General features: G+C 40.8%; 1 protein-coding gene across 1 annotated transcript in view; it reads left to right on the forward strand.

The window, feature by feature from the left end:
• Positions 1–25,501, forward strand: part of DNAH8 (dynein axonemal heavy chain 8) — a 367,281-nt gene that overhangs the window by 271,585 nt on the left and 70,195 nt on the right. Inside the window, exons 77-82 of the mRNA XM_049891307.1 lie at positions 2,906–3,011; positions 5,188–5,440; positions 5,547–5,737; positions 12,158–12,279; positions 15,992–16,110; positions 19,527–19,729. Of these exons, the coding sequence (XP_049747264.1) occupies positions 2,906–3,011; positions 5,188–5,440; positions 5,547–5,737; positions 12,158–12,279; positions 15,992–16,110; positions 19,527–19,729 (994 nt within the window). The remainder of the gene's footprint in view (positions 1–2,905; positions 3,012–5,187; positions 5,441–5,546; positions 5,738–12,157; positions 12,280–15,991; positions 16,111–19,526; positions 19,730–25,501) is intronic.

Here is a 25,501-nt window from a genome sequence, read left to right on the forward strand (position 1 = left end):
AGGGTATCAGTCCTACTTCCATGGCCAGGCAGAGAGGGCACTGGCCCCTCAGTCCATTGCCTCTGTCTCCTCTCAGGGTAATATGATTCACTGTTGGAAATTAGTCCTTTGTGGTCCAACTGGTGTTGTTGGTCTCTTCTGAGAGGAGTCCTCACTGGTCCAGAACCCCTGTGCAGGCTGCAGTAACCTCCAAGGCAGGTCGCTCCACTGTCTAAGGTAGGCTCCCCTCTTTGTCTCCAGAACATCCCACCCCCTCATTCTTCTTAGGCCTTAGCCTCCCCTTCAAGAGATACACTAAGATGCACCATACCAGCCTTTCTTTGGAAATTCCTTTGGTGATTCCAAGGTGATTTTCCTGGCACCTCTCTTGCTGAAGAAAACAAAATGCACATTTTACATGCAGGAGGGCACCCTGCTACGTGATATTTAATCCAGCCATCCTGCTGTTACATCCCCATTTTAGAGAACGGAGGCCCACAGAGAATAAGGGTCTCACCTGTAACAGCTCATGGTCTTTCCACCCTGCCTTCCCTCCTAGATGAGCCTTGCAGGTCATGATGTAAAACTTGTGTTTACTATGCCTGCTTTTCCACATCATGCTTAGAAGGAATTGCATTTTGTCCGTGTAGTCCTATGCTACCACCCAGGAATGATAGTTTTAGTGAAAACAATTCATTAGACATTCCCCTACAAATACAGCCATGTTCGTCATCACCGCCCCATCAAATACTACAAATCAGCTAATGCAATAACGCTGGTCTTAGAGTTAGAGGACAAGGGTATTAGGCCTGTCTCTGCCAGTAACTAGCTGTATGTGTCATTTTGGGGTGTAATTTGGAATTAATATTCCTGGGTCCTCAGTTTCCCCATATTTAAAAAAAAAAGTCGAACTAAATTCAGAGCATTTCAATTTAACGAATATTTATTGGATTGAATCCCTTCTCTGCAAAGCTTCAAGATAAGTGAATAGGACACAAATGAATACACAAATGAGTAGGACAAGTTCCTGCCCTCTAGATGCGCAGAATCTGGTTGGAGGGAACCAGTCTACAGGCGGGTTGTGATAGTAGCCACGGCAGACGTGCAGATGAGTGCCGTGATTGACTAATTGGTTTAGGAAGACTTTCTGGAAATAGTGCAATTTCTGAAGCAGTCTTTCAAGAAACGTCCTTAAATAAATAGTTGTAAAATAACCTTCTTTTAACACAATTCTAAGTGTAATGTGTAATTTTGTATTAGACCAGAAAAAATTACTCCGAAAAACATTATTGAGACAAATTGAATTGAGACTCTATATTAAGTACCTCTATATTGGGCAAATCTGCTGCAAAAGACCTCTTTAAAGTGTTGAAAAGCAAAGATGCCACCTTGAAGACTAAGGTGCACCTGACTGAAGCCATGTCACCTCATATGAATGCAAAAGCTGGACAGTGAATAAGGAAGACCAAAGAAGAATTGACGCCTTTGAATCATGGTGTTGACGAAGAATGTTGACTATACCATGGACTGCCAAAAGAATGAACAAATCTGTCTTGGAAGAAGTACAGCCAGAATGCTCCTTAGAAGCAAGGATGGCGAGACTACGCCTCACGTACTTTGGACATGTTGTTAGGAGGGGTCAGTTCCTGGAGAAGGACATCATGCTTGGTAAAGTAGAGGGTCAGTGAAAAAGAGGAAGATCCTCAACGAAATGGATTGAGGCAGTGGCCGCAACAATGGGCTCAAGCATAACGATGATTGTGAGGATGGCACAGGACTGGGCAGTGTTTCATTGTGTTGTACATAGGGTCGTTATGAGTTGGAACTGACTGGATGGCACCTAACAACAACAACAGTGAAGTAAGAGTATTGTGTCAATGTTAAATTTACTAAATTTGAAAACTGCACTGTGTTTATGCAAGATAATGTTCTGGTTCTTTGCCGAGGTATTTAGGGGTAAAGGATCATGACATCTCCAAGTGGTTCAGCAATAGTAATAACAATAATAACAATTAGTATTATAGAGAAAGTGATCAAGCAAAATACTGATATATGAATCGAGGCAAAGAATATAGAAGAGCTCGCTGTACTGGTCTTACAATTTTTCTGAAAGTTTTTCAAAATATAATTTTTAAAAAGATATTATTTACGTAGAAAAAAAGATGTACCATCTAAACACTGTATAAGGGACGGAAACCCTGGTGGCGTAGTGGTTAAGAGCTCTGGCTGCTAACCAAAAGATTGGCAGTTCGAATTCACCAGGCGCTCCTTGGAAACCCTGTGGGGCAGCTCTACTCTGTCCTATAGGGTCGCTATGAGTTGGAGTTGACTCAACGGCAGTGGGTTTGGTTCGTTGGTTTTGGTATAAAGAATGGCAAATACAATGGAAAATGGATATGCATTGGCAACTGGCTGTGCCGAACAAGGCACCTGGCATTCCTCCAGATTCCAAACCAAGAGCTTACATTTGTGCTGGGTAGCCCCTTGGTTTTCTGGTATTAGTACCTCTTCGTTGTGACTGCAAATCAAGTTAGCATTTCTCACAGAGGCAATGTGGAAACAGGCCTAAGAGAATAAATCAAGTTAGCATTTCTCACAGAGGCAATGTGGAAACAGGCCTAAGAGAATGGGGCCCTCTTAATAAACTTAGAGCTAGGAAGACAGCTGGGGGTAATTGGGCAAAATGATTTTGTGGGTTCTTCTCATGCATATCAGTACACGTGCTGTGGGAACTTAATGCTCGTGGGCACAATTTTTGAAAATTATCCGGAGAAACAAAAATACGGATAAGTAGATTTGGCTAACAATTGTAATTTCTTCTGTCATTGGAATGGCACTTTGATTTAAACATTTTTTAAGTGATAATAAATAATTGGCATATTAATTGGTAATTACAGTTCTTATGTTATTGTTCGTTTAATAACAGGAATTAGAGTCGGAGAGGGTTAAACTTTTGGAGGATGTTACTTTTAATAAACGGAAGATGAAGGAACTTGAAGATAACCTTCTCTATAAATTAAGCGCTACAAAAGGTATTGTGTTAATGCGAAGTAATCAAGTAATGGATTCTGAATAAGGATTCCTTGTAAACTCTCTCCAGTGTCCTCGTGATTATAGATGTGAGGAAATAGCCAAGTCATCGGTGCAAAAACAAGCGAGGCAATTTCCATCTAGACATTAAAGAGTGTGAATGCTGGGAATCTGAGTTTTGAATTAGCAAATGGTGGCTGAGCATTTGAGAATAACAGTTTTCTTGATATAATTGCTCTCTCCTGAGAAAAATAAGGGCTCCCGGCAGAGCTAGGTAACTCATAATAGGCTAATTTGCTTGCCCAAAGGAAACTAATGTGCTCAATCTATTTTTTTTTTTTCCTTTCCTAGATTCACTCTTTCATTTGGTGCTGAAATGCAATTACTGCAGTGTGTTATGACGTGTGTAATCAATGTCAGAGGTACCGGGCACCAGAGGCCCAGGTCACTCTTGACTTGACCTCCCACTTAGAAATCAGGGATGGATTCTTTTCTAGGGTGGGGTAGGGCAAATAATCGTTGCCACACCTCAGTTTGAGGGAACTTACTCTCTCTGCCCTGGTGGCACAGTAGTTAAGAGCTCAACTGCTAACCAAAAGGTTGGCAATTTGAGTCCACCAGCTGCTCCTTGGAAACCCTATGCGGCAGCTCTGCTCTCTCCTATAGGGTCACTACGTGTCGGAATCGACTCAGTGGCAACAGATTTGGTTGTTGGTTTCTCTCTCTGCAATATATATAAAAGAAAAATTTATCTGAAGAAAATACATTTAATGAACCTGATATTGTAGGCAAATTACAGCAACCTACGGTTTACCCTTTATTGGTGTTAGTTTCTGTCGAGTTGACTCCAACTCATGGGGACCCCACATGTGCAGAGTAGAACTATCCCATAGGGTTTTCAAGGCTGTGAACTTCTGGAAACAGGCCAGACCCATCTTCCCAGGAGCCCCTGAGTGGGTGTGAACGGCCAACCTTTCGGCTAGTAGTCAGCTGGGTAACTATTTGCCCCGCCCAGGAACTCCCCCATTAGTGGTCTAATAATGAATATTTCCAATTTTAATCCCTGGGTTTAAAAAAAAAAAAAAAACTTTGGGAGTGTATTATGCATTATTCTCGCAGTGGTCCCTACCACTAACCTTTAAGGTGAGCCAAGTGAAAAGTCCTTTTGTCTGCCTTAATTGCACCACTTCTGCTGGTGAAGTTGTCTCTCTCTTGGTCCAGTGACTTCTTCTAGCCATTTGAGATGCCTCTGGGCATTCTATGTTAATCAGCAAGGTGACCTGAGTGCCCCCTCCCTGATCCTGCCAAGAATGTGTACCAGATCAAGATTTCTTTCCTACAAGGTTAATCACAATTTGGGCTTCCACAGTAGACATGTGTAACTCAGCACCTTCCCTTAATATTCACCTGCCATCCAGAACTCTAAGGCAGGCCAAAGCACTGTCTTTGCAGACATGGTGATGTTAACTCAGCATGCCCATGTGTCCGTCCACATCTCAAAAACTAATTTATTGTGATGAACATGTGCTATGTCTATTAAAAAGAGTAATGAAGAATAAAACTAAAAATAAATTAAGGTTTCTCTTCCCCCATTACTGTTCAATAGCTAGGGAGACATGGTGTCCAAATTTACTCTTGGAGACGGGGGCGTGGGGACCAGGGCCCTCAAGTGGCAAGGACTGTTCTCCTGAAACAGGAGGAGTAGAGAGAGTATCACTCACTCACATGGGTCAGCCCATGGGTGTAGCATTCAGATCACCTAGCACTAGGAGACAAGCTGTAGGGACAAGCTGATGATACTCTGAAGAGAACCACCAAAATGCTAATGGAAGTAAAACCCATTTCACATAAGGAATAGCTAAAATCCCTGTGAGTGATGGAGCTCTCATCATTGTCTTCAGACATTTGAAGGCCCATTGTGTGGGCTGCTTGAGAATCCCCCTTTACAGGAGATTTTCAGGCAGAGTGGGGTCTAATCCCGCAGGAAGCATGTTTAGAGGAATTCAGTCATTGGATGGTAGCTGGACTGCAAGCCTTTGATGGCTTAAGAATCTATTCTTCTATTCCGAGGGCTTTAAAAAGTTGAGTTGAAAATTAACATGATAATTTCAGGAGCAATGGATCTTGCCTTGTGGCTTTTCCATCTTGTAGTCTGGAATTTTCCCATTTGACCTTTAGGTTCTTTGGTGGATGACGAATCTCTCATTGGTGTCCTCCGAACCACCAAACAGACAGCAGCTGAAGTAAGTGAAAAGCTACACGTGGCCGCAGAGACTGAAATCAAGATTAACACGGCTCAGGAAGAGTTCCGACCCGCGGCGACCCGTGGAAGTATCCTCTACTTCCTCATCACAGAGATGAGCATGGTCAACATCATGTACCAGACGTCGCTGGCACAGTTCCTGAAGCTGTTTGACCAGTCCATGGCCAGGTGGGCCCTTGCTGCCTTTGCCCCAAAGCAGTAACTTCCAATGGTGTGTGTATTTCTCCTCTTTTAGAAACGGCTTCTTATCTCTTTGATTTTTTAAAAAACGCAGGTCCGAAAAATCTCCACTACCTCAAAAGAGAATTACAAACATTATTGAGTATCTGACATATGAAGTTTTTATATATTCAGTCAGAGGCCTTTATGAAAACCACAAATTCCTCTTTGTGCTGCTCATGACCTTGAAGATCGATCTTCAGAGAGGGACAGTTAAGCACAGAGAATTCCAGGCTCTCATTAAAGGTAAAGCGTTTAGAATACGAATATGATATGTAGAGACTATTGCTTTGATATGCTCTTTGATGTACTGTAAACCCATTTTTGTGATACAATAGAGAAATTGTGTTCCAGTGAAAGTGAAACTCTTTTTTCATACCTCTTTTTTTTTTCTGATTTCCATTAGTTTGTTCTCATTACTCAAAAAAAAAAAAAAAAAAATTACTCAAGATGACTTATTTTAAGTCTCTGCTAATTCTGTGATTTTTAGTTAAATAGTTAAATTAAGTTAGATCATTGTTGCCTATCATTGCCAAACAAACCAAACTGCTTGCTGTCAACTCTGTTTCATGGTGACCCCATCTGTGTCAGAGTGGAACTGTGCTTCACAGGGTTTTTTATGGCTGTGATCTTTCAGAAGTAGATCACCAGACTTTCTTCCAAGGTGGCACTGGGTGGCCTAGAACCACCAACTTTTCAGTTAGTAGCTTGGTGCTTAACCGTTTGCGCTGTGGGATAAAAAGTGATGCTAGTGATTGGCCTATCTATTGCAAGAGTCCAGTTATTAAACAAGGGAGTATAATGATTTTTAAGACTGCAATTAGTCCTATTCATTGCTTATTTCCATGTTAAAAGTATAATTAATAAGACCAAAGAATGGTATATTCAAGTCAATTAAGTTAAACAAATATTTTTTGAGCACATACTATGTAAATCCACCATGCTAGTGTTGGAAATAGAAGGATGAAGCAGACATTGCTTGAAAAGAAAAACAGCCACATAATGAGGGTAAAGATTATTTTAAAAATAACAATAAAACAAAGCAGAATAACCTAAGTGTTATAAGAATGCTAAAAACAAAGCTTCTTTCTTTAGCTCTAAAAGGAGGAAGAGATTACATATGCATGGGGAGATCAAGAAAAGCTTCTTGGAAACATACCTTTGTGGGTTAAGTCATGAGTGTTAGGGATTATCTGATACATGGTAAAAATGTCGCAGTTTCTTTCTTGTGTTCTTTGCTCTTTGTATATAGTTTAATAAAACATTTACTGCCTCCTCCCTAAAAAAAGAAAGTGGCATTTGAAATGGACCCTGAAAGGTATGAGGAACACATTCCATGCTCAGACAGAACTTTTGTTGTTGTTAGGTGCTGTTGAGTCGATTCTGACTCATAACGACTCTATGCACAACAGAATGATGAAACACTACCCGGTCCTGCGCCATACTCACCATTGCTCCTATGCTTGAGCCCATTGTTACAGCCACTGTGTCAATCCATCTCATTGAGGGTCTTCCTTTTTTTCACTGACCATCTGCTTTACCAAGCATGATGTCCTTCTCCAGGACTGATCCCTCCTGATAACGTCCAAAGTATGTGAGGCGTAGTCCTTGCTTCTAAGGAGCATTCTGTCTTGTACTTCTTCCAAGACAGATTTTTTTGTTCTCTTGGCAGTCCATGGTATAGTCAATATTCTTCGCCAACACCACAATTCAAAGGTGTCAATTCTTTGATCTTCTTTATCCGTCATCCAGCTTTCACATGCGTATGAAATGATTGAAAACACCATGGCTTGGTTCAGGCACACCTTAGTCTTCAAGGTGACATCTTTGTTTTTTTTTTTTTTTTTTTTTTAACACCTCAAAGAGTTCTTTTGCAGTAGATTTGCCCAATGCAATGTGTCTTTTGATTTCTTGGCTGCCGCTTCCATTGGTGTTGATTGTGGATCCAAGTAAAATGAAATCCTTGACAACCTCAGTCTTTTCTGTTTATCGTGATGTTGCTTATTGGTCCATTTGTGAGGATTTTTGTTTTCTTTATATTGAGGTGTAATCCATATTAAAGGCTGTGGTCTTTGGTCTTCATCAGTAAGTGCTTCAGGTCCTCTTCACTTTCAGTAAGCAAGGTTGTGTCAGTTTGTTAATGGTCTTCCTCTAATCCTGATGCCCAGTTCTTCTTCATATAGTCCAGCTTCTCAGATTATTTGCTGAGCAAACAGATTGAATAGTTATGGTGAAAGGATACAACCCTGACGCATATCTTTCCTGACTTTAACTATGCAGTATCCCCTTGTTCAGTTCAAACGACTGCCTCTTGATCCATGTACAGATTCCTCATGAGCACAATTAAGTATTCTGAGATTCCCATTCTCTGAAATGTTACCCATAATTTGTTAAGATGCACACGGTCAAATGCCTTTGCATAGTCAATAAAACACAAGTAAACATCTTTATGATATTCTCTGCTTTCAGCCAGGGTCCATCTGACATCAGCAATGATATTCCTGGTTCCACATCCACTTCTGAATCTGGCTTAAATTTCTGGCAGTTCCCTGTTGATGTACTGCTGCACCCACTTTTGAATGATCTTCAGCAAAATTTTGCTTGCGTGTGATGTTAATTATATTGTTTAATATGTTTGCATTTGGTTGGATCACTTTTCTTGAGAAAAGTCATAAATATGGATCTCTTCCAGTCGGTTGGCCAGGTAGCTGTCTTCCAAACTTCTTGGCATAGACAAACGAGCACTTTCCAGCTCTGCATCCATTTGTTGAAACATCTCAATTGGTATTCTGTCAATACCCGAAGCCTTGTTTTTCGCCAATGCCTTCAGTGCAGCTCGGACTTCTTCCTTCAGTACCATTGGTTCCTGATCATATGTTATCTCCTGAAATGGTTGAACATCGATTGACTCTTTTTGTTATAATGACTCTGTATATTCCTTCCATTTTCTTTTGATGCTCCCTGCGTCGTTTAATATTTTCCCCGTAGAATCCTTCACTATTGCAACTTGGGGCTTGAATTTTTTTCTTCAGTTCTTTCAGCTTGAGAAATGCTGAGTGTGTTCTTCCCTTTTGATTTTCTGTCTTCAGGTCTTTGCCCTTGTCATCAAAATACTTTACTTTGTCTTCTCAAGCTGCCCTTTGAAATCTTCTAACTAAGACAGTAGGAGTGAAAGGCCCATATGGTGGACTAATGGGAAGAAGGGCTGGACATGTCAATTGGTGACATACTATGGAGAGCCTTGATTCCTAAAGGAAGTATTTTGTTGATTTGTTAAGAAGCAAGGAGTTATTGCAGGGTATCAAGCAAGGCAGTGACATGATCAGTGTGGTTCTTTAGGAGGACTAACATGGTAGACGTGTAGGATTGGAAGACAGAGGTTCAAGGAAGTCTGTTGTTCAAGGAATCTTCCCAACCACAGGAAATGCATTCCTGTGGCTGAACCTCGGGAGGGGGTTGCTGGAGAAACATCCAGGTAGGAGATGCCCCTGCATTCTGCCCAACAAAGCATGGAAGCAGCATTGCAGCACAGATGGAGGGGAGTGGCTAGATGGATGAGCCTGGAGTTTGGCAAGTAGGAGGGAGGCCACGTGGAAATGTTGAGAGGGCCAGTGCATAGCAGAGGCCTGGGGCTTGAACTAAGAGGCTGCAGGGCCAGGGGGCTTTGGAACTGGAGACAAAGGGCCAGAGCCAGGTGTTCGGGCTGTGGACAGCAGCATGTCAAACAGGGTTTGTTGTAGCTCAGAGGGTGCAGTACAGGGACCCCAGCCTGTGACTGAGACAAGTAGAGACTAAAGGGCAGCGTGTAGATCTGAGGTCTATGCCCCATCAAGATATAACTCCTCCCGGCTCACCTCACCCCCCAACCCCCATGTCCGGCAAATACAACCAAACCCAGAGCTATTACCTGACAGTAACCGGGGTCTTTGAAAGAGAGTATGTAAATAAGAGGTGATTGAGAAACACGGCAGCCCAGTGCAGAGGAATTTGTGAGGAGGTTTAGATTTGTTATAGAAAAATAAGGTTACATGTCTGGGTTGCGGTGTGAGCATATTTGCCACCCATTTGGATCACAAAGCTGGAGAGTCAGGGAGAACTCAACTGTACAAAATTAGGATCACTAGTGAAAGGTTTGGATTTAATTTTGCTGGCAATAGGGAGCCATCGAGTGTTTTATGAGCAGGCATGTGGCATGAACAGAGCAGTGCATTAGGAAGATTAATCTGAGATTTGTGTGATAGGTCGATTGATAGACATACAATCAGCTCAGCAGTAAAAGAGCTTTTAAAACAAAATTGGTTTATTATACAGTTATATTAGTTTTGAACAGGCTTACTTTTTGACAGAATTATTTTTTAAAAGATGGTGTGACTTTTTTTTTTTTACAAACTTAACAAATATGGCTCCAAGATCATAGATAACGTTTTATCATTTTGAACTCAATACTTAGGGGAAAGGACAAAAGAGACGTATCATAGCAGAAATATTTGATTTCCCAGGAGTGACAGTCCCTATGTATCAATTACTACTTCTTTTCTGCAATATTTGTGAGGTGCCTTTGACTTCATCCTTCAGCCAAGAATGTCAGGGCACTTTGAAAATGAAATGGACACCGGGGGCAATCCTGCATTATGGAGTGATGTGCCTGTTTTCCCTGCCTGGTTATTTTAGAAAGACATTATCTTTCTTTTAGACATAGGCAACAAGATACCTTAGGGGGACAGCTCTTGCCTTCCAGGTTGGACTGGACCGAGACTTTTCAAAGTAGGAGGAGTTGGAGTTAATGCCGAAATAGCAGCTAATGCTGACATAGCTCTCGCTGTGGGCCAAGACTGTTCTAAGCTTTCTACATACATTATTTCACCTTCACAGCAACCAGTCTGGTTGTTGTTGTTGTTAGGTGCCGTCGAGTCAGTTCCGACTCATGGCGACACTATGCACAACAGAATTTACCACTGCCTGGTCCTGAGCCATCCTCACAATCGTTGTCATGCTTGAGCTCATTGTTGCAGCCACTGTGTCAATCCACCTCACTGAGGGTCTTCCTCTTTTCCCCTGACCCTGTACTCTGCCAAGCATCATGTCCTTCTCCAGGGACTGATCTCTCCTGACAACATATCCAAAGTATGTAAGACGCAGTCTCTCCATCCTTGCTTCTAAGGAGCATTCTGGTTGTACTTCTTCTAAGACAGATTTGTTCGTTCTTCTGGCAGTCCATGGTATATTCAATATTCTTCACCAACACCACAATTCAAAGGCGTCAGTTCTTCTTCTGTCTTCCTTATTCATTGTCCAGCTTTCACATGCATATGATGTGACTGAAAATACCATGGCTTGGGCCAGGCGCACCTTAATCTTCAAGGTGACATCTTTGCTCTTCAACACTTTAAAGAGGTCCTTTGCAGCAGATTTACCCAATGCAATGCGTCTTTTGATTTCTTGACTGCCGCTTCCATGGCTGTTGTTGTGGATCCAAGTAAAATGAAGTCCTTGATAACTTCAATCTTTTCTCCATGTATCATGATGGTGCTCATTGGTCCAGTTGTGAGGATTTTTGTTTTCTTTATATTGAGGTGCAATCCATACTGAAGGCTGTGGTCTTTGATCTTCGTTAGTAAGTGCTTCAAGTCCTCTTCACTTCCAGCAAGCAAGGTTGTGTCATCTGCATAACACAGGTTGTTAATAAGTCTTCCGCCAGTCCTGATGCCCTATTCTTCTTCATATAGTCCAGCTTCTTGGATTATTTGCCAGCATGCAGATTGAATAGGTACGGTGAAAGAATACAACTCTGACACACACCTTTCTTGACTTTAAACCAATCAGTATCCCCTTGTTCTGTCTGAACAACTGCCACTTGATCTATGTACAGGTTCCTCATGAGCACAATTAAGTGTTCTGGAATTCCCATTATTCACAATGTTATCCATAATTTGTTATGATCCACAGAGTCCAATGCCTTTGCATAGTCAATAAAATACAGGTAAACATCCTTCTGGTATTCTCTGCCTGGATCATGCTGGATACATGGTGGGTACTCAATATTTGTTGAATAAATGAATGGATAAGTGACTTAAATATTAGCTACCGTGAAAAAAACCCATAGATGTATTAAATAACTATCTGTTAGTCTGTCCATCCATCCTCCCATCTGTCCCATCCATCCACCCACCTACCCATCCACCTGTCCTCCTGCCCACCCACCCATCTACCCATCCATCCTCATCTCTCTATCTAACCTGGTTGAAAATATAGAAGTTAAAAATATATCAAACTTCTGGGAGGGTGGTGACTAATTTAAGAAGTGATTTTAAAAATCACGCATGAAAAGATCAGCTTATTCATTGATGAAACAATCTTAAATTTCTGATAGCTGAAAAAAATAAAAAGGCAAGCAGTTGCAACCATCTAAGAAAAATTCTTTGCAGGAAAAACTGTCAAGGAGTTACTATCTGCATTTTATAAAATGATATAAATCAGTAAAATAAAACACTAAGACTTGAAGGAAATGTACTGAAAAGATAACCACATTTTCTGTAATATGATTTTTCCCCCAGTTTTCCTACATTTTCTGTAATATGGTCATCTCACTTTTATTATTTGAAAAATAAATTTCTGAAAACAAAGTACAGGCTGTCCTGATTCACACTGCTTGGCACTCTTCCACAGGGGGAGCAGCCCTAGATCTGAAAGCCTGTCCTCCCAAACCGTTTCGCTGGATCCTTGATATGACCTGGCTGAATCTTGTGGAGCTGAGTAAACTTCCACAATTTGCAGAAATTATGAATCAGGTAATAAAGGACTGGTTAAAAGTACAGATCTGTAAATGCAGACAGACCCGGGCCATTTTAATTGGGGCCTCCTGGCAACCATTCCTGCACCCAAAGGAGTGAAGCCAATAGTGTGAGTTTAAGGTGCTGTGGCTCTTTAAGTGCTCTGAGGTCCATTGATTTTTAAAAGTAGATTCCCAGGCCTTTCTTCCTAGTCTGTCTTAGTCTGGAAGTTCCCCTGAAGCCTGCCCACCATGGATGACCCTGCTGGTATTTGAAATGCCAATGGGCATAGCTTCCAGCATCACAGCAACATATAAGCCACCACAGTACAACAGACTGACAGATGAGTGGTGGATATTAATGTAGGGATATGTATTATTGTTTGCCTCTATCAATTAGATTTTATGGGTCTGTGTATAGGATCTGTTAGCTACTGTTTCTTACTATGGGATAGGTACTTTGCAATAACCCTGCAGGGGAAATACCATTGTCCCCATTTTGTAGATGAGAAAACTGAGATTCAGTGGTTAAGTACTTGCTCAAAGCCGTATAGCCGATAATGGGGGAGCTGTAATTTGATCTCATGTTCTTTCCATGGCATCATGATTTATTTCTCTTCAACTCCCCTTACACCATTGGAGGGCCAGAAGTGAGGGTGGGGGCCAGTTCTCAGGAAGGTCACAGAAGTTCAGTGGTGACCTGCCATCAGGTGGCGGTCAGTTTGGCTCACTGGCGGGAAGGAAGGGAGGAAGTAGAAGATCAATCTCCCAGCTGAGTTGGTTTCAGGAATGGTAACAATAACCTCAAACAGCAGCTGCCCTGGCCTTGGCCTCTGAGTCCAAATTGTTTAATACCTGGAAGTGGTTTGTGCTCACAGGTGAAGGTCAGGAAAGGGGGCAGGAAATGGAGGTGGACTACAAGGGGCTGGAAGTCACACCATTGCCCATCACAGACGCTGCTTACCCCAGAAGCTCTATTGTGGTAAAGCCAAAGTTAACAGGTGGAAGGCCAGTAGGCTGAGAATAAACACCCTCTCTTCTTGTGCCTCCTTCTCTCTGGCCTTTGGCCTGCAGGGGACCTGCAGGGGGCGCTGTGGGTAGCAGTACACAGGGACGAGTTCATTTGGGTCCCGTTGCAGCAGCCCCCAGATCCTCCCAGTAACATGCAGACAGACTCTTTGAGGGTAGCCAACCAGGGAGAGCCACTGTGATCTCAGGAGGAAGCTGGCACTTTCAAAACACGCCACCTCCCTCTTTTAGAGCCCTAGGGACAAAGCTAGAGCAACTGAGTTACAGAATGACTTTTGTTATTCATTCTCACCTGTCTGTATCCTAACCATGGGGCCCTGTTAATGTATTTCACACGATGAATTGTTCACATGATGGGTGACTTTGGGCAGGTATTTATGCCTCAGTTTTCTTGTCTGGAAAATGGGAATAATAGAAGTAAAAGTATAATCCTTAGGCCTGGCACATGGTATCTGCTGTGTAAGCATTTGTTATTTGCTATTAGTGCTTTCCATGGAGTTACAGAAAGTGCTTACAAACACTGTCTAAATAATCCAGCCTGATTGTTGGTGAAGAGCAGTGTCGAGCTCACTAATCTCTAGTTTCTGTAATCAGTTTTGGCAGTGTTTGGGCTCCAGGGAGCACTTTTTTACTGTATGTAAATTTTTTTATTAATGAATTTTCATTGTGCTTTCAGTGAAAGTTTACAAATCAAGTTAGTCTCTCATACAAAATTAATATACACCTTGCCGTATACTCCTAATTGCTCTCCCCCTAAAGAGACAGCACACTCCTTCCCCCTACTCTCTATTTTCGTGCCCATTCGGCCAGCTTCTGGACCCCTCTGCCCCCTCATCTCCCCTTCAGACAGGAGATGCCAACATAGTCTCATGTGTCTACTTGATCCAAGAAGCTCGTGTTCACCAGTATCATTTTCCATCCCATAGTCCAGTCCAAGTGCTGTCTGAAGAGTTGGCTTTGGGAATGGTTCCTCCTGTCTTGGGCTAACAGAAGGTCTGGGGACCATGACCTCTGGGGTCCTTCTGGTCTCAGTTGGACCAGCAAGTCTGGTCTTTTTATGAGAATTTGGGGTCTGCATCCCACTGCTCTCCTGCTCCCTCAGGGGTTCTCTGTTGTGTTCTCTGTCAGGGCAGTCATCGGTTGTACCTGGGCACCATCTAGTTCTTCTGGTCTCAGGCTGATGCAGTCTCTGGTTTATGTGGCCCTTTCTGTCTCTTGGGGTCATAATACCCTTTGTCTTTGGTGTTCTTCATTCTCCTTTGCACCAGGTGGATTGAGACCAATTGATGCATCTTAGATGGCCGCTTGCTAGCATTTAAGACCCCAGACGCCACTCCCCAAAGTGGGATGCAGAATGTTTTCTTAATAGATTTTATTATGCCAGTTGACTTAGATGTCCCCTGAAACTGTGGTCCTCAAACCCCTGCCCCTGCTCTGCTGGCCTTCGAAGCATTCAGTTTATTCAGGAAACTTCTTTGCTTTTGGCTTAGTCCAGTTGTGTTGACCTCTCCTGTATTGTGTGTTGTCTTTCCCTCCACCTAAAATAAAGCTTACCTACTATCTAATTAGTGAATACCCGGCTCCCTCCTTCCCTCCCTCCCTCCCTCCCCCCTCTCGTAACCATCAAAGAATATTTTCTTCTCTGTTCAGGGAGTACCTTTTAATGCCTCTGCAAACTTACAGTTCTCCCCGTGCCTCTGAAAGCATAGGTGTTTGAGACCACCTTTTGGAGACACTGCTTCCATCCTTAGATTTAAGGTCTCAAGTCATGAGGATCGCTGGGATAAAAGTTCTGATTTTGTCATAAACCACTATTTTAAGTAACCAGTACCAGTTGCCTTTGAGTCAATTCTGACTCATGGAGACCCCATGTGTGTCAGAGCAGAACTGTGCTCCATAGGTTTTCAGTGGTTAATTTTTCAGAACTAGATCACCAGGCCTTTCCTCAGAGATGCCTCTGGGTGGACTCGAGCCTCCAACCTCAGTTAGCACCAAATGGATACCAGCTGAGTTAGCAGTTAACCATTTGGTTATCAGGGTGGTCTGTGTCAGGGGTTTTCAACCAAAGGGTGATTTTGTACCCCCTCCCAGGGGACATTCTGTAATGCCTGGAGGCAGTTTTTTGTCATGTCTTGGGGGTGGGGCTTGTTATTGACATCTAGTGGTTAGTAGGTAGGGATGTGGCTAAGAATCCTACACTACACAGGACCAAACTGTTGCTGCAGAGTTGATTCCAACTCATAGAGACCTTATTGAACAGGGTAGAACTGCCCCATAGGGTTTCCAGTGGTTGGCTGGTGGATTCAAACTGCTGACCTTTTGGTTAGCAGCCATAGCTCTTAAACACTGCACCACCAGGGCTCTGCACAGGACAGCCCCCACAACAAAGACTTACTTGGTCCAAAGTGTTGGTAGTACTGAGGCTGAGAAACCCTCGTCTGTTTTTTCCTCCCCAACCATTTGCTTTAATTTATATGTGATCCTAATTTTAGTAAATAATGTAGGAAACCTTGGGAAATCGGCAAGGGAATACTAATAGCCACACTAAGTCGTTGATTCTGAAGAAAAATTGAAACTGTGTTATTATGCCTGAAAAATTACCTACTTGTACTGAACGACCTCTTAAGGTTGCTCAGAACTCTCTCCAATATATTCCAATCACATATGTTCCTATGGCTTGCTAATTGGCTTGTTTCTTTTAGATATCTCGTAATGAGAAGGGGTGGAAAAGCTGGTTTGACAAAGATGCTCCAGAGGAGGAAATTATCCCTGATGGATACAATGATTCGCTAGATACCTGCCGCAAACTTTTACTGATCAGGTGAGACTAGGTAACAGCAGACCTAGAAGCATCAGTCATTGTGTTGGTAAAATACAGATCTTACTTCAATGAGTTTACTTCAGGATGTCCCCGCAGTTCTTATAAAAAGTGTATGGGCTTCTAAATTGTGGATTTGGATGACAGTTCTTTATTCCTTAACAAGTAAAATGAAATAGTTTCAGTGGTAGGGAATGGTATGTTTTGACAATGTATTAATGATGGTGCTTTTAGGAAAAAAAGTGAAAAATACATTTTTATTATTCACTTTAGTCATCATTTAGCATTGAGAAAATCTCCTATTGTTGAATTTACTTCTTAAGGAAAAAACACACACACACATACACACAGCTGTCATAGAGTTGATTCAGACTCATAGCGACCCTATAGGACAGAGTGGAACTGCCCCGTAAGGTTTCCAAGGAGCGCCTGTTGGATTCAAACTGCCAACCCTTTGGTTAACAGCCAAGCGCTTAACCACTACGAACAGACCTCACAAACTCACAAGGCAATTAGTTTCTAAGCTAAAACTGAATTTCATCTGCAAAAAAAACAAGAATATACCTACTCCTCCCTTATTGCCTGTCTTGTTATCTGACATTTCACATTTATGACAATAGTAAAAAATCTACTGTCTGACTATTTTGCACATTAATGATGTACATCTGGCAGTCACAAATGCTGAGGTGCGAGGTGAGAGTAATGCTGGCTGTGATGGTTAAGGTTTTGTGTTAACTTAGCTGGGCCGTGATTCTCAGTGGCTTGGTAGTTATGTACTGATATAATTTAGCACTTACGTAATGATGTATTTGGTGGTGATGTAATGATGTAATTTGGCAGTTATGTAATGTTGTAATTTGGTAGTTATGTAGTGATGTAATTCGGAAGTTACGTAATGATATAGTCATCCCCCGTTTTGTGATGTGATGTGGTTGTCCTCTGTTTTTGCATAACACTGATTTTAGCGTAATGACCTGGTCTTTAGAACCTCAGTGATAAAAGAGGAGTGAGAGTATTGCACTATTGCCATGTATAAATGCTATTTTGGCCATTAAAATAGAAGGAAAAGGCTGAAGTTGATGTTAACAGGGAACATTCCTCTTCCTTCTCACTTTTCACATTTTCTCAGTGTCTAGTAGCTCAAAGAGGACTTTTATATTGGACGAGCCGTTGAGATGTGTGTGTGTGTGGGGTGTGTGTGTGTGTGTGATTGGAGTGTAAGGAGGAAGGGTAGAGTTAGGGGGAGATGAGGCCACCAAAAGAATCACACAATGTTGTCGGTTATTTTGGAGCAGTCTCTGTCTTTCTTAATGTTACATTCCTGAGCTTTCACTTCTTAGAAAAAGTTGTTTCCTGGACGTTGTCCCCCTTAAAGAGTGACCAGAGTGGTCAGCAATACTGACCTCAGGATGTACAGTATGTGAAAAGGCTACTTGCTTTTGTTGGAATAGATGCAACTATCTTTTAATCATCATTTGAAAATTGGATCTATGTCAAATAAATAGTGTAATCCTCTGGCCAAAAAAAAAAAAAAAATCTGAAGAGCTTGTCTGTGACCTAAATTATCAAATGTCAAATGATATTTATTTAATGTGTCTGTTTGTGTAGAACCTAATATAATATAATATAATATAATATAATATAATATAATATAATATAATATAATATAATATAATATAATATAATATAATATAATATAATATAATATAATATAATATAATATAATATAATATAATATAATATAATATAATATAATATAATATAATATAATATAATATAATATAATATAATATAATATAATATAATATAATATAATATAATATAATATAATATACAGTACACAAATGGTATTAAGTCAATTAAATCAACTTTTAAAAACATTATGGTACGATATGTATAAACAAAAAAGTTGCCGTTATAAACATTTTTAAGTGTACAGATTCACTGACATTAATTACATTCACCATGTTGTGAAGCCATCGTACCTATCCACTTCCAAAAACTTTTCATCACCCCAACCAGAAACTTAGCCCCCTTTAAGCAATAACCCCTTACGCCCTACTTCCTCCAGCCCCTGATAACCACTAGTCTTCTTTCGTCTCAGTGGATTTGCCTATTCTAGACATTTCACGTAAGTGGGATCATACAATATTTGTCCTTTTATGTCTGACTTATTTCACGCAACATGTTTTCAAGATTCATCCTTGTCATAGCATGTATCAGGACGTCATTTCTCCTTGTGGCCGATAATATCCCGCCATATCGATATGTCACATTTTGCCTACCCATTCATCTGTTGACGGGCGCTTGTGTTGTTTCCACCTTTTGACTATTGTTATGTAGTGCTACAGTGAACATTAGTGTACAAGGATCTGTTTGAGTCCCTGCTTTCAAGCCTTTCAGGTATATACCCAGGAGTGGAATCGCTGGGCCGTGAGTTGAAAACGATCTAACAGCAACATGGTAGTTCTGTGTTTAACTTCTTCAGGAACCACCAAACAGTTTTCCACAGCAGCTGGACCATTGCACGTTCCCACCAGCAATACTTGCCAACACTTGTTATTTTCCATCTTTCTGATAGTAGCCATTCTAGTGGGTGTGAAGTGGTTATCAACTTACTTTTGACACCTTTGACACGTTGATTCTTCCACTTAAAACTTCAGAGCTTCAGAGTGCACAGCAGGTTGGCCTTGGTCGTGTACTGGAGTTGGTGGAGGATGCTTCCCTTGGATTCCGGCTGAATCCCCAGCACCTAGATCAGAGTCAGATGTGTAGTAGACAATCAGTATTTGTCAAGAATGAATGTGCTCCTGTGTATATGATTAGTTTAAATGAGTAACTGCTTACCTGAAGCTGTTAGCCTCAGCACCTACGGCGTAATCATTGATTTAAAAAAAAAAAAACAACTAAAGTTTCCAAGTAGTTGCTTCTTCTGAAAATGAGACACTTGGATCAGCTGACTTCTAAGTTCTCCTTCAGATCTACAACAGACAGTGTTGTTACTGGCTCTGCCCTACTCCTCACCACTGCCTAGCACCAAAACCACACGATTAAATTTAGACTCATCCAGGGATAGAAAGGAAGCCCTGTGACATAGTGGTGAAGTGCTATGGCTGCTAACCAAAAGGTCAGCAGTTCACATCTACCAGACGCTCCTTGGAAACTCTATGGGGCAGTTCTACTCTGTCCTGTAGGATTGCTATGAGTCAGAATCGACTCGATGACACTGGGTTTGGTTTTTTGTTGTTGTTGTTAGGGATAGAAAACCTTGACATTCCTCTCACACTGATCTGCATAAGGGACAATTAGCTTGTTGTCCTTTTGCTAATTGAAATATGTGCTTATAAGTGTTTAGAATTAAATTGAATTAAAAAATGAACACAGTGAATTTATTTCCTCTGACTTGTATTCATTTCTAGGTCTTGGTGCCCAGATCGTACTGTTTTTCAAGCAAGAAAATACATCGCAGATTCTCTGGAAGAGAAATACACAGAACCAGTTATCTTAAATCTGGAGAAAACTTGGGAAGAAAGCGATGTACGAACACCCTTAATATGTTTCCTGTCCATGGGATCCGATCCCACCATTCAGATTGATGCATTGGCCAAGAAACTGAAGCTGGGTATGATCAGCAACCCGTGAAACTAAGCAAAACGTCCCTGTTTTTGCCCCGCATTTTGCCCTTTATAATTGCATAACTGATTCTTAGAAGTATATCCATGAAGCTGAGTTCAATGTTAATGCCAGTGTCCTAACTAAAATACAAGTAAGATGAATTCAGTGTAGCATTAAAAAATGACATTCAAAAAAAGTATAATCACAAGTCTTGGCTGAGTAGGAGCACATGGGAGAATATAAGAATGATATTAATGATATAGGGTCGCTATGAGTCGGAATCGACTTGACGGCACTGGGTTTTTTTGGATTAAAAAATCTCTTATAATACGGGACAGCAAAAAGTGAAAGCTTTTTCTTAAGCCACTCTATTATTATATTGATAAATATTAAGAGGGCATTTCATAAAAACTCCTCATTTATATTTGACTTTTAAGAAGTAGGAACAGAAGAATATTTTATTAATATGGTAATGAATATGAGCTTCAAACACCAACATCGTACTTATTGGTGAGCGACTAGAGACATACCCATTAAAGTGAGTAATAAGATAAAGATGCCTGCTCTGACCACTATTATTTAGTATTGTTGTGGAAAATATAGCCAATGTACTTTAAAAAACATAAATAAAAGATGTAACTACTGGAAAGGGGAGACAAAAATCATCATTGCTCTCAGGCATTGTAATTGTCTAACCAAAAAACACAAATGAATCAACTGAAGAACTACCAGCCCTAGTAGATGAGTTCAATAAGGTGGCTGGTCACAAAATAAATGTATAAAAATCAATGGAGCTTTCTCATAAAATAAAATGAAAGAAGCCCCATTCACTAGAGCAATAAAAATAAACAAAACCGAGAAATAATTTTTAATAGGCCCATTTGAAGGAAACTATAAAACTTTCTTAGAGGCATAAATGCAGGCTAGAATAGATGGAGAGTTAAACCACATTCCCAGTGTAAGGACTGGATATCATAAAGATGTCAGTCTTGTCTGAATTAATCTATAAAATGGGTGCAGAGTCCGATGGCCTCTTTTTTTCTAATCGGATAGAGGGATCTTTGATCATCTAGAACAATACGTAGACAAGAATAGCCAAGAGAGCTTGAAAAAGAGAAAGAATAATAGGGAACCAGCACCACCAGATTTTTGAAACTTAATCAAAAGGCAGTCATTTAATCAGTGTGGAACCGGCCCAGATTAGATAAACAGATCAATGGAGCAGAATAAAAGGCCCAGCATAGAATAGCTTAGAGTACGAACAGATTCACCTTGCAAATCAGTGGAGGAGAAATGGCTTGGTCAACAAAAGGTGTTCAGATAGCAGGTTGACTTGAGAAAGAAGTTGGAGTGTCACCTCACGTTAAACTCCAAAGTAAATTCTAGATTGATGAAGTTGTCAGATGACTTAAATTAGGAGAGGAGGAAAAGAATACATTAGTTTGTAGTTACATACTGGCATGGTTAAGATTTTCATAATCATGATGCTAGAGTCCAAAACCAGAGGGACAAGACAGTTGGATAGTTGAGGAACTTTAAAAATTTCTGTGTGCCAATACCATCATAAATAAAATGAAGACATAAATGAGGGTACAAGTATGGGTTGGAAATGACAGCATATCACTTCAGCTGATGGCACTGGCAATCCTTTATATATATAATACATATATAATGAATTTTAAAAGTATTTTGTATGTGTTGTCTCAACTATGCTACATGTCTAACTTTCTCCTGAGAATATATGAGAGATATACACCAAGACTTAAGTAGAAGGGTGTTTAGATGTAACGTTATTTATAATATTGAAAAACTGAAAACAACTTAAATACAGGCATACCTCATTTTATTGCACTTCACTTTATTGCGCTTCCCAGGTACTGCATTTTTTACAAATTGAAGGTTTGGCCTCTAAGTGTTCAAGTGAAAGGAAGAGTCGCACACCTCTCACTTTAAATCAAGAGCTAGAAATGATTACGCTTAGTGGGGAAGGCATGTCAAAAGCCAAGATAGGCTGAAAGGTAGGCCTCTCGCACCGAACAGTTAGCCAAGTTGTGAATGCAAAGGAAAAGTTTTTAAAGGAAATTAAAAGTGCTAATCCAGTAAACGCACACTGATAAGAAAGTGAAACAGCCTTCTTACTGATATGGAGAAAGTTTTAGTGGTCTGGATAGAAGATCAAACCAGCCACAACAGTCCCTTGATCCAAAGCTAAACCAGAGCAAGGCCCTAGCTTTCTTCAATTCTATGAAGGCCGAGAGAGGTGAGGAAGCTGCAGAAACAAAGTTTAAAGCTTCGAGGTTGGTTCATGAGGTTTAAGGAAAGAAGCCGTCTCCATAACATAAAAGTGCACGGTGAAGCAGCAGATGCTGATGTAGAAGCCGCAGCAAGTTATCCAGGAGATCTAGCTGAGATAACTGATGAAGGGGGCCACACTAAACAGATTTTCAGTGTAGACGAAACAGCCTTCTATTGGAAGAAGATGCCATCTAGAACTGTCATAGCTAGATAGGAGAAGTCCATATCTGGCTTCAAACCTTCAGAGGACAGGCTGACTCTCTTGTTAGGGGCTAATGCAGCTGGTGATTTAAAGTTGAAGCCAGTACCCATTTACCATTCCAAAAATCCTAGGGCCCTTAAGAATTATACTAAACCTGCTCTGCCTGTGTTCTATAAATGGAGCAACAAAGCCCAGATGACAGCACATCTGTTTACATGGTTTCCTGAATATTTTAAGTCTACTGTTGAGACCTACTGCTCAGAAAAAAAGATTCCTTTCAAAATATCACTGCTCATTGACAATGCACCTTGTTACCCAAGAGCTCTGATGGAGATGTATAGGGAGATTAATGTTTTTTTCATGCCTGCTAACACAACATCCATTATACAGCCCATGGATCAAGGAGTAATTTTGACTTTGAAGTCTTATTATTTAAGAAACACATTTCATAAGGTTTTTATAGCTGCCATAGATAGTGATTCCTCTGATGGATCTGGGCAAAGTAAGTTGAAAATCTTCTGGAAAGTATTCACCATTCTAGATGCCATTAAGAACACTCGTGATTCATGGGAGGGAGTCAAAATACCAACATTAACAGGAGTTTGGAAGAAATTGATTCCAACCCTCATGGATGACTTTGAGGGGTTCAAGACGTCAATGGAAGATGTAACTGCAGATGTGGTGGAAATAGCAAGAGAGCTAGAGTTAGAAGCGGAGCCGGAATATGTGACTAAATTGCTACAATCTCATGATAAAACTTTAACAGATGAGGAGTTGCTTCTTATGGAGCAGAAGAAGAGCAAAGAAGGTATTTTCTTCAGGTGGAATCTACTCCTGGTAAAGAGTCTGTGAACATTGTAGATACAACAGCAAAGGATTTAGAATATTACATAAACTTAGTTGATAAAGCAGCAGCAGGGTCTGAAAGGATTGACTCCAATTTTGAAATAAGTTCTACTGTGGGTAGAATGTTATCAAACAGCATCGCATGCTACAGAGAAATCTTCCATGAAAGGAAGAGTCAATCGATGCAGCAAACTTCACTGTTGCCTTATTTAAGAAATTGCCAGAGCCACCCCAGTCTTCAGCAACCACTATCCTAATCAGTGAACAGCCATCAACATTAAGGCAAGACCCTCCACAAGCAAAAACATTATAACTCAATGAAGGCTCAGATGATGGTTAGCATTTTTTAGCAATATTTTTAATTAAGACGTACTTTTTTTTTTTAGACAAAGTGCCATTGCACACTTTGTAAACATAATGTTTATATTCACTGGGAAACAAAAAAATCTGTGTGACTCACTTTATTGTGATACTCACTTTATTGTGGTGGTCTGGGACCGAACCTGCTGAATGAACAAGCATATATCAGCATGACAGAACACTATGCAACCTTTAACAATTATGTTTTCAAATAATATTTAATGACAGTAAAATGGTCACAACATATCTATCTATCTAGATAGATAGTTTTTAAAATGGATAAATTTAAAATCCCTTTGTCAAAACCCTTTGGGCCAGATGTGCCACAATATTCAGTGTTTTCCAACTTGTAGAAAGGTAATATTCCATATGTTATGTAATACACTTCAGATGGGAGTATGAATCTGCATCAGCATTATGATAAATGGACAAAACATGGAAGTTGTCAATGATTTCATTCTGTTTGGGTCAACAATCTATGTCCATGGAAGCAGCAGTCAAGAAAGCAAATGAAAAATGGTACAACCACTTTGGAAATCAGTTTGGTGCTTCCTTAAAAAGCTAGAACTGGAACTGGAACTACCATACGACCCCACAATTCCCCTCTTTGGAATATACCTTAAAGAAATAAGAGCCTTCACGAAAACAGATGTATGCATGCCCATGTTCATTGCAGCACTGTTTATAATAGCAAAAAGATGGAAGCAACCAAGGTGCCCATCAAAGGATGAATGGATAAATAAATTATGGTATATTCACACAATGGAATACTACACAACAATAAAGAACAACCATGAATCCGTGAAACATTTCATAACATGGAGGAATCTGGAAGACATTATGCTGAGTGGAACTAGTTCCAAACAGACAAATATTGTATGAGACCACTATTATAAGAACTCTAGATACTAAAGTTTAAACAGAGAAGAAAATACTCTTTGATGGTTACGAGGCTGGGGAGGGAGAGGGATATTCACTACCTAGATAAAAAAAAAAAAAAATAGTAGGCAAAAATTATTTTAGGTGAAGGGAAGGGCAACACACAACACAGGAGAAGTCAATACAACTGGGCTAAACCAAAAGCAAAGAAGTTTCGTGACTACAACCAAACGCTTTGAAGGCCAGAGTAGCAGAGACGGGGATCTGGTGTCCATGGTTTCAGGGGACATCTAGGTCAATAGGCATAACAAAATGTATTAAGAAAACGTTTTGAGTTCCACTTTGGTGAGAGGCATCTGGGGTGTTAAACACTAGCAAGCAGCCATCTAAGATGCATCAATTGGTCTCAACCCACGTGGAGCAAAGGAGAATGAAGAACACCAAAGACACATGGTAAAGATGAGCTCAAGAGACAGAAAGGGCCACATAAACCAGAGACTCCATCAGCCTGAGACCAGAAGAACTAGATGGTGCCTGGCTTCCTACCACCAATCACTGCCCTGACAGGGAATATAACAGAGAATCCCTGATGGAGCAGGAGAACAGTGGGATGCAGATCCCAAATTCTCGTAAAAAGACCAGGCTTAATGGTCTGACTGAGACTGGAGGGACCCTGACCATCGTGGTCCCTGGACCCTTTGTTAGCCCAAGATTGGAGCCATTCCCAAAGCCAACTCTACAGACCGGGGTTGGACTGGACTATAAGATAGACAATGATACTGGTGAAGAGTGAGCTTCTTGGCTCAAGTAGATGCTTGAGACTATGTGGGCAACTTCTGTCTGGTAGCAAGATGAGAAGGAAGAGGGAGACACAGGAGCTGGTTGAATGGACATGGGGAATACAGGGTGAAGAGGAGGAATGTGTGTCTCATTAGGAGGAGAACAGCGAGGAGTACATAGCAAGGTGTGTATAACTTTTTGTATGAGAAACTGACTTGATTTGTAAACTTTCATCTAAAGCACAACAAAATAAATAAATAAGAAATCAAACGATGGGTTGCATTGGGCAAATCTTCTGAAAAAGACCTCTTTAAAGTTCTGAGCAGAGGTTGGGCATAATCTGACTTAGGTTTGACTTAGATTCTTCTTTGAGAAGAAGATGGTAGAGAACAAGGGAGGAAGCAAGGTCACGGGAAG

The sequence above is a fragment of the Elephas maximus genome, chromosome 1, assembly GCF_024166365.1.
Source record: "Elephas maximus indicus isolate mEleMax1 chromosome 1, mEleMax1 primary haplotype, whole genome shotgun sequence".
NCBI lineage: Eukaryota > Metazoa > Chordata > Mammalia > Proboscidea > Elephantidae > Elephas > Elephas maximus.